Genomic DNA, 9,973 nt, shown 5'->3' with positions numbered 1-9,973 from the left:
GGACGTGGTGGTAATGGTGGGCTTATTGGTGTGAAGGTAGTTGGAGCTCCCATTAAAGCGGCGTAAGAGCTGTTGCTAATTGTGGCTTTGTTGATTTTGGGGAATGGCGGCAGTGGTGGTCCTGGCAATGGTGGGGCATATCCAAGTGATTGAAAAAGGAAATGACGGCAATGTGAGTTCGTTTCTGGCAAGAGTGACATGATGGAATGGTGGACCAAGGAACCTCTATTCAAGTAAAGGACATTAGGCTAGCTTAGCTCATCGATTCCTCAGTCCTCTCGTCCCTCCTAACTTTCGCCTATAAATGCTATATCAGCCTCCAACATCCTACAAAAATAAGTTAAGATTGTGAATGGAAGGGGGATTTCTCAAATACAGCTTTAAAAACGGTTTCCGAGCAGCTGCAGGTGTTGTGCTCGTGGTCGGTATTCAAGAGCTACAAAGTTGCTCCTACTACCAGCAACTAGGTTGGTGGCAATCCTGGAATTTATTTCCTTCCGCAGAATTTGAAGAGGTCCCCACCTTATATGGGCAAGCTGGGCTTCGGATTACAAATGGCAAGGAATGAAAATGGCCATCGGATATATTGCTATACAAGTTACAAGTTACAAGTTCCGCACACAAGTGCGGGTGTGTCCGTAAAAGCCGGGGGGGCCATGGACGTTGTATTGGTATTGATGCGGGTACGCGGGAGGTCATCTTCATTCTCCCTCGTCCGCTATATATATAGGGATACCCTGAAATCTTCACCCCTCGATAGGTTCTCGCTGACATCGCAGGGCTGTACGGCATGCATGGTTGCTGACATTCACATCCTAGGGGTGTGTCCTCACAGAAGCACTGCAAACGTTGGGGGCAGGGTTCTTCTTGTGCGGGATGCTCTAGAAGGCAGGGCTAGTAATGCGCAGGGCATGGCATCAAGCTGTGGAGCAATACCTTCAGCCATGCACCCCATTAGCTCAATCCCTTTGCACCTTTCGTAAGTGGAATGAGTGTTTTAGTGCTATTGTCGATCTCTTGGCTGATACCCCAGCGCATTGGCGACAGGCGGCTAGTCTATTGTTGCTCTCAGAGCAGAATAAAGAACCGCCCATATGGGGCCGCCCATTCAGCATGTTACCCAAAACCTGGTGTCGAGGTTAGGTTGGTGATGCCCCATCAGACTAAAAGATCCATCCGGTAAATTAACGACTGATATGCAAGTTTCGCCACTTTCTGTGGCTCGTCGAGTAGCCCATAGTAGCCCCTGTTCATTAAAGAGGTGACGAGGTACTGGGTGAGGCCATTCTACTTTGTGTAGTATCCTGGGTATCACAGGATCTAGCATCCGCCGTTCGATTCTTTCCTGGAAAAAGACGTGATACGATGATGAAGAACTTTGCAACAGACCTTCCACCGTTTATGGTCTAACATAAGATGGGAAAATGAACAAAAAGAGGTTTGGTGGCGCCCCACGGTTGATGAACGTTTATGCTAGGAATTTCCCATCTCAGGATGTCGCGGCCTGCAGTGTGTGGTCATGGAGGTTACCCTGTACATTCGCTGGGAGGGGGTGTATCCCCTCGCTGTCATCACTTCTGTCCGGTGGCACGGGCAGTGGCGGACCAACTCACCCTAAAGTGAGTTGACAGATTTGTCAATGGGATCACCACTGTCACGCAAACAGCTTTGGCCCGTCCAAGCTCCACAAACAGTGCAACAATGTGTTTGTGATGTTGTGGCTCTTGCTGCGGTGTCAGCCATGGAGCAGGGGCGGCGATATTCATTATGGCTGCAGCTATTACCTGGCCCTTGCCTTACATAGGCCATTCGAGTTGTTAGCTTTTGGGGCCGTGCTTGGGGTTTCGCAGCTCTAGGAGTTCCACGGAAAGGATGGGATTCTGTTGGGGCACATCACCCCTTCTTGCGAATATATACATCACCAGCTCCGAATTCATTGTTTTGGTTTCTTTTACTTTGGGGAGTTTTAGGGCACAGGCCTCATCTGTAAGAGCCTGGCTCAGGACTTAACATATTTCCGAGAAAGGCTCTCACATCATCTAGTAACCATGTGCAAGCTCCCGTCAGTATCTGCTGGTGGGCCTTCTTGTGGGGGTCCGAGGGCTTTTGCCAATTGGGGTGTAACACCAGGCAAAGAGTACTCAGGGAGATGCCAAGGGAGCTGAACCCTTTTTACATTCCTCCACCCTTCGAGCGAACGTCCTCGGGCGCCCCCGGGCATATCCCGTAGGATTTAGATTATTTGAGATCCCGTAGGATTGTGAGTTCGTTTGTTATTGTGACATTTCGTCAGTCCCCGTCCGAGATGGAGGGCTTTGTTTTTTCTCAGCTGGTAGACTTCTCGCCCCGCCTGTAGCAGCTGGCCGCTGAAAAGGCCTCTCGAGATGCTGGTGGTCGCGCTACGCGCGTATTTATAGCGCCGTACTGTGTACCGGCTGCTACACCGCCGGGCATCCACTTTTGGGGCAAGAGTATGCTGCATCGTGCCTGGTGCGCGATATGTCCGCAACCGGATTCGATTCGGGAGTTCCCACCTCCCAGCAATTCGCACCAATGTAACACCAGGCAAAGAGAGCTGAACCCTTACATGGGGAGCCTATTGGCAAATCCCCCAGTGGTTGTGGGTTCTAAACCTTCCCTTTGGGTTCGCCTTCTGCTGTCTATCCAGGTAACTTGCGATGTCTGGTCTGGGTGGGTGTCTTATCGCCTCAGGTGCAGTGCACAGCCAGCTGGCCTGCTGGATCTACTCTTCATGAAACTGGAGCCCGCTGTAACCACCACACACACATTGCAGAACATATTGCAGAAAGGATTGTTAATGACATAAATTACCACTAATAAATGATCTTAAAAATCATTTTACCGGTTCCTACAAGTCTATTAATAATTATCAATTCCATGGTTCCTTTCCTAGTATGTTTTAGTAAAACTATGCAGACGGCAGGTTAAGAAGAGATACACTTTTACTCGCCAACAATCAACCACCAGTAGAGAGAGATATAAAAGTAGTACCTGGTATCTTGGTGTAGAAGCACGTGGAAACAGACGGCGTCAAGGGGGAAACTACCCGCTTGTAATATGATGCATTGTTGAAGCCCAGGCAGTGTGGTGACACATTACACTCGATAAGCGCCACTAAAGGGGATAAAGCTCGACCGATGTCATCACCAGCATGGTCAAGGCCAAAGGTCGATGTGTAGCCAGCAAACTGAGGACAAGCTGCGGGTGAATGAGCAGGTACAAGGCACTCATATACGCCATGTGTGCGCGGCTGGACGGAGGTGCCTCGTGTCATGCTCACAGCGGAGGCTCCCTAGCCGACCACGCGATAGGAACACTACTCTACACGACGACTTGCAAGCACGCACCGGGCAGGTATGTATATGTTTCCAGGCACATATACATATATATGATGTGTGAAACAGGGGGGTGTATCTTCGCCCGTGGCAGCTACCCTGCGAAACCCTGCCTTCCCCGGTATTTCGGGGCACCCTCATCCAGTCACCCTAGTCAACTTCTCAGTGGATCGCTCAGGTTCCGCACCCACCACCAGCATCCAACGGAATCTGCCGGGTCGACAGCGGCCCAACTCCGTTCCTGGTCGGCTCGCAGGTTAACTTTATCCCAGGTCACCACCGTCCATCAACTAGGGGCGCTATGCCTTCCACCATCGGAAAGACTTTGACCCTAATGGGTATCGATCACGGGATCGACATATATATACATAGACGACCAAGCTTTTTACAGTTGCCCAGCACATCCAGCCATGCGACCCAGCCCAGCCCTTCTGATGAGCGCTAGCGAATACATAAAGCGTGGAGTGGAAGGGCGCTGGGAATGACGAATTGTTTGAACCACCAGTGTCCTGTCCACGTCAGTTAGGGTTTTGATCGCCTATAGGCGACATCCCCGTGAAATAGGTAGGGACGAGGTTTTACTGATGCACACTACATACATACATACACAACATCATAGGGGCACCTCGGCACATGTAGCAGCTGTTACATAGTAGTACGGCACACATGACGTTTACAAATACGCGCTAAGGCGCTCCACCAGCATCAGAAGAGGCCTTTTCGGCGTGGCCACCTACTGCAGCACATCATTGTGCTCGCTTGGTAGCTGCATGTGCATTTATTTGCTCATTTGTGGACTGATAGCATCCTAGCATGCCCACTACCAGAACCTCTATGTCTGTTGCAATTGCATCTTACTTACCTTCTACTACCGGCTGCTGTGTGATGATCTGCTGCGCCGTGGCCGGCAAGGAACCGGCGGCAGCCACCTGGAGGAGCCCCAACAACACCATGCACCTCAATTGACGAGCGTATTTCCGAGGGAGGCCTGCAGCAGCCGTACATGTTTAGTATGATCAGCGCTGTGCTCAGATAGATAAACAATAAAGCGATGGCTGGCGACGGTAATACTTGATGCGTAGGAAAAGTGTGTATATATATGGCCGCTGTTCTTTATCCTCCTTCACAAATTATTGCACGGAGCGAACCAAACAAAGTCTGAGCGCCGAAAAGCCTTATCATGGCAATATCATGTGCGTGGTAATCACTACAAGTTGTTGCATTTGATGTAGATGAATAGTGCGGCGGCTTCATGTGGCCTCACTCATCTCTCATTCTTCGTTCTATCGATCTCCCCCCCTCAATGGATTGTCCCTGCCTGCCTGTCCCCCTCCGCGTGCCAGCCGCGCAAGAAATGTGGGTCGCTTTGTGAAAAATCGGTCGGTGGACGTTTTATTAGTCGGGAAAACATAAAAAGCCAATAGTGATGTATGGCCGCGACTCAAATCCTCTGCTGGGCCTTTTGACCAATAATGTGCCGCCGTGTACAAAGGGTAGGATGACGGTCGGACTACTGTGTGCGACGCCTCCATTGTTAAGCATATGTATTAAACGTGATTCCCTACGGAGCGGCCAGGGCTTGATGATTGTTGCGCGCGTCCCTAGCAGAGCGTCAGGTAAGAGTAGCACCTGGACGACCAAAAAAGCACCCAGCCGCATACCTCTCGTCAGAATCCAACTGCACAGACTACCAAAGCGCAGCAAGTGGTGCTGCATAGGAAAGCTGTGAATGGGACCGCCTGCTTATTTATCAGCTTTTGTCGCGGGTCGGTCGTTGTACGCGCGCTCCTTGCTTAGATTCACCGCGGCTTGCCTGTTGTCTGCTGCCTGTCCAATGCACGTACCAATGAAAATTATATTAAACAATTTAAATGAATTTGCCCAGCATCACTATCCGGCAAAAATGTTGTAACGTTTTGGCATCAGCAGGAAGCCCGAACGGCCAAGGTAGTAAGAGTAACATAATGTCACCTACCACTAATAAGCATGGCAAGTCTGATTATTAGTTGCAAGTATTGAATATCAGCTGTGTTCGTCGCAACAACATCCTCTGACCTTGCATGCGTCATATACCAAGGGTAGGGCTATTCGCGTCGGACTAAGGTCGTTCCTAGTACGACGGCCCGGGGACGTCCACTGCCAAGCGCATAACAATAGTTTCTGGTACTAGCTGGCATAATGTTGCGCTAAGAAGCTGTCAGCAGTGCGGGGCTTCACGGACCCTTACCGAGCCGCAAAATAAAAATCGTACCTGGACGAGCGACCTGGAAACCACCCAAGCAACCGCATACCTCTCGTCAGAATCCAATGGCACAAACGACCAGAGAAAATAGTCTGCGGTACTTGCTGCATAGAAAATTGTGAATTGGACCGCCGTTGGCTCTCCTGATAACTCGTCGTGGGTTGTGTCAAGGCTCGCTCAATGTTCAGGATTCGCCGCCGCTTGCCAGTCTTCTGGGCGCTAATACAAGCATGCATGTTGCTCTTAAAGATAATCTTCAGTGCTGTCCAAATTCATGTTGTAGAGTTTCTCACAACGGGAATTTCGACCGGCCAGAAGGTAAGCCTTACGTATACGAAGACTATGTTATTAGTCAAATTTTTTGCTGGCGACCCACATCACTTGAAAAATGAAAATCGATTGTGGTGCTCGTAACTCGCATCCTCTGGACCTGGTAATTACATACTGCGGGGTTCCGCATACCAAGCGAGGGTATGTAGGGCGACGAGCGAGGGAAGGCGGATTGCGCTCGGCGGCCTCTAGCTTGGTGCCCCGCCCAGGATTTCCGCTGGCCAACATGAATGTTACAAATTATAAATTCCATCGCAAAGCCGCACTAAAATGACGCAGCCAGCACTTGTATCACAAAGTCAGATTCGCATCTGCTGGACGAGCGAAGGTACACAAGCAACGAAACATACTTGCTTTCCGTCAGAACCCAATATAGACGACTAAATTATAGGAAGAGGCGCCGCATAAAAGATGTTCCCAATGGACCGCCGGCTTCCCATTACCGAATAACACGTCCGAGCTCCATTTCTCGTCATTATCATCTGTAGAATTCACCGCGCGCTGTCTGTATGTTCACCGAATGCAAGTCACCATAGCCAAAAACCAAATAATTCTGTGTTGCAGAATCTCGGCATCAGCAGCAGGCAGGAAACGAAGCTTGATCGGCCAGGACATAGAAGGTAAGGGTTACATACCCAGAGGGTTGCAGAGATGGGGGATTGGGGGCAGGTACTGGTCAGGCGGGATGGGGAATAGGGTTGACGACGTCAGGATGGGATGTGGGGCTCAGGGTGAGGATTAGGGATTAGGCGTGCTACACTACTTTTGGGATGGGGATTGCTGTCGGGGGTGAGGATGGGGATGGGATCCCTGTCTGAGGGATGGGGATTGCAACCTTGACCAAGGAGGGGATTGGGAGCCCTGGCCAGGGATGGGGATGGGACCCTGGTCGACAGGACGGGGATTGCAGGCTTTCGCAAGTTTAGGATGAGGTCGCTGCCATAGGATTGGGAACACAGTTGGAGGATTAGAATTGGGTGTTCTGCTGTAAAATGAGGCTGCAGGTGCAGAACTTGGAATACTGACAGGACTGCAAAACAGGCCAAGGATGGATGGTTTAGTTGTCCATAGTTGCTTGCATGGAAACTCAAACAAACACAAGGAGGTTCTGCTTGCAAGTTGCGTCCCATAGCAAACCAAACTCAAACACAAGGAAGTCCTGCTTGCAAGTCGCTTCCCATAGCTAACCAAACTCAAACACAAGGAAGTCCTGCTCCGGCATCGGCCGACTGCCCGATGGGGTCCATCCCAAGCGTTTCCACGATGACTTCGGCCATGTCCCTGGCGAAGCCCAACCCCGTCAATTTTGCCAGCTTTTGACGCTTCTGCAGAAGGTTAACACCATTGGGAATAGAACAGGCATGGAACGCGACTTGGTGTAAATGTGAGAAACGTGCACCATTGGTGCCAGTTCTTCAGTCAGACGCAGTCCAACCCCGTTCTTACCTTGTCCGGCCCATGCACATCCACACACAGGGCACCATCGGATGCCATTCTGGAAGAGATAACAAACGGTCGTCGGACTGTTAATAGCTTGCGCTTAAGAAGGTGGGCGTCTTCCAAGACGAAGTTTGGGACACTTTGAATAAGACCCGAACGTAATCTGTATGCAATCTGCAGACCCTACTGGGGGACAAGTCCGCAGGAGGCGTATCAACATGCAAGACGTTATCAACAGCAAGCCGGTTTGGGGGTCCAAGTACAGCCTGTCACGCTGACTAGTTGGACAAGGCTGTATGCTCTTCTGCGTGAAGGCATAATGACTTCACCAGGAGAGCAGCAAGAATGAAGTCGCCACTGCGACCCAGTTGTACGACAGCACCACAGAACCAGCCTTAGACGATCCGGTCGCTTCGCTCCGTCGCATCTAAGCCAACAAAACGTTATCAACAGCAAGCCGCTTTGGGGGTCCTGGCTCAAAGTGAGGCCCACCCTGGAGTTAGTTGTTAAGCTTTCATGTTACTTCCTCATACAAACTGCTTCTCTAGTACTGTGATGTTTTATTGGTTATATTCATGCAAACTGAGCTGAAGTTGCAAGGCGCGAAGATGCTGGCCGCATCATGCCGCACCGCATTCCCAAGCCAGTATGCACAACTCTGAGAAAGTTTGCAGTCTTTATTGTTTTGTTTTGTTGTGGCACAACTCCACGTAACTCTGCACATTATAGTGCATAGGAGCAATTCTTGCGCAGAAGTCCAAGTCGACTCAAAAGCATTCCAATTGGACTGTCTGGCTTGATGTAATGTTATCAGGTTGTTTATCGTAGCGCTTTGGCGCACCCAACGTGGAATGTTGGCGCCGGAATGTGCAGCTGAACTCCTGCGCTATGAACCTGAACCAATGGTGCACGTTCCCAGCCATGGACATTTTGACAGAACACCCTTGTACGTTCTGCCATTCTAACCACAGCATTATAATTTGTTGCTGTGGCCGTCCTTCGAACATAACAGTCCTTCCCCCCTTAGGACGCGCGATTTGCAATAGCAGCCAGTGTGCAATTAGATACGTAGACCTCTGTGATGCGAGTTCTTCCTCAGTCGAGATCCGCTTCAACGAGCGTTTGTCGCTTCAGTCTGCTTCGGAACGAACACAGCCGGGCGGAATTTGACGCTAGAGGAAATAAGCCATAGAGCAAGAGAAAAATATCTCGCGGAAATAGAAAACAACCCTGGTCATTCCCCTGATTTACGCCTAAAGAGAAAGCCGATATTACAGCACCTGTGTAAACGTAAGGAGTAGGTTTGTAGCTGGCAAGGGATGGGGATGGGACCCTGGCTGACAGCTTTCGGATCTGAACACAGCTGCAGGATGGGGATGGCCCTGGTCGAAGGGATTGGGAAGAGACCCTGGCTGGCAGGATGAGGATTGGGGGAACACAGCTGCAGGATGGGATTGGAAACCCTGGCCATAGGATTGGGGATGGGACCCAGGCTGGCAGGATGGGAAACCTGTCTCAAAGGATGGGATTAGCACCGGGCCCCTAAGATGGGAGATGGGAGTCGGTCACCCCAGCCAGGATGGGGGGATGGCTGACCACTACCACACCCCGGGATTGGGGGATTAGACCGTTTTTGCAACCCTCTGACATACCGATATCATCACTATTAGTAACTTTCAAGGTCTTGGTAATCTAAGACCAGACCAGACCGTCAAGGTCCTGGCAAGATGTAAAACCAATTGTGACCGCAATTCAAACCCTCCGGGCCATAGGCTAACCCAGAAACGAAGGGTACGGTAGCGCAGCTGCGCACGGTTGCCCTTACATACAGTAGCCTGCAGGTGCGGATACGTCCACTGCGGCCAAAAATGTAAGCTATCGCTGATGGTGTAGCGCTCTTAAGACCCGGCCAGCGCTTGGCTAACGCACAGCAGCCGCCCCAAGCAAATTACAAAGTAGAAGTTGCCCATAGCGTTTACCAAAACAGTGCATATGCAAAATGTTTATAATAAAGAATAGCTTGTTTATCATTGCTCTTACATGCCGCTTGGACCAGCAGCGACTGAAGGCACTTAAGCAACTAACTGCATACTTCGTTGCGGTCAGAAACTAGTTGCAAGTACAACCAAAGCATAGCAAGTTGTGCTGTATATAGGAAAGTTGTGAAGGACAACAGGTTTAATTACGTGTCCTCCGTGCTCGCTCCGCACTTACGATGCTTAGAATCCGCCGTCCGTCGTCGCTTCCTTGCCAGTTGTCTGTGTTTACCCTCAGCTACTCCGGGAAAAGTATTTCAGATAATGATAAGATGCCTTCTCCATCCAGCACTGTCAGCACTGTCCGAAAAAAATGTTGTACGTATACCGTAATGATACGAATGTTTCGCGCCACACCTTTCGCGGGTACCCCAAAAATATAGCTGGAATTTTTCGTTTTGTTACACCAATTCGCGAGGGCTGTCAGTTTTTATGGCACACATTTGTTTACATGAACACACATTTCGCGGGGCTCCAGGAAGCCACAACAAGGAGCGACAGCGTCAAAGCTCCCAAACTGCTGGACATATCGTTTACTATATGTTTACGCAGAAGAACAGAAGACAGGC

The 9,973-nt window shown here is 50.3% G+C and overlaps 1 protein-coding gene across 1 annotated transcript; it reads left to right on the top strand.

Annotated features, from left to right (window-relative positions):
• Nucleotides 1-5,778: 5,778 nt before the first annotated feature.
• On the top strand, nt 5,779-9,669 carry VOLCADRAFT_91614 (uncharacterized protein; the record flags this gene model as incomplete). Its single annotated transcript, XM_002951158.1, has 6 exons — nt 5,779-5,916; nt 6,493-6,548; nt 7,405-7,476; nt 7,549-7,627; nt 9,141-9,209; nt 9,643-9,669. 6 exons carry the CDS (start codon nt 5,779-5,781, stop codon nt 9,667-9,669), a joined length of 441 nt encoding a protein of 146 aa, XP_002951204.1.
• Nucleotides 9,670-9,973: the final 304 nt, after the last annotated feature.

The sequence above is a fragment of the Volvox carteri genome (assembly GCF_000143455.1).
Source record: "Volvox carteri f. nagariensis unplaced genomic scaffold VOLCAscaffold_22, whole genome shotgun sequence".
Classification (NCBI taxonomy): domain Eukaryota; kingdom Viridiplantae; phylum Chlorophyta; class Chlorophyceae; order Chlamydomonadales; family Volvocaceae; genus Volvox; species Volvox carteri.
The sequence above is the reverse complement of the archived record's forward strand: the minus strand, read 5'-3'. Positions and strand labels throughout refer to the sequence as shown.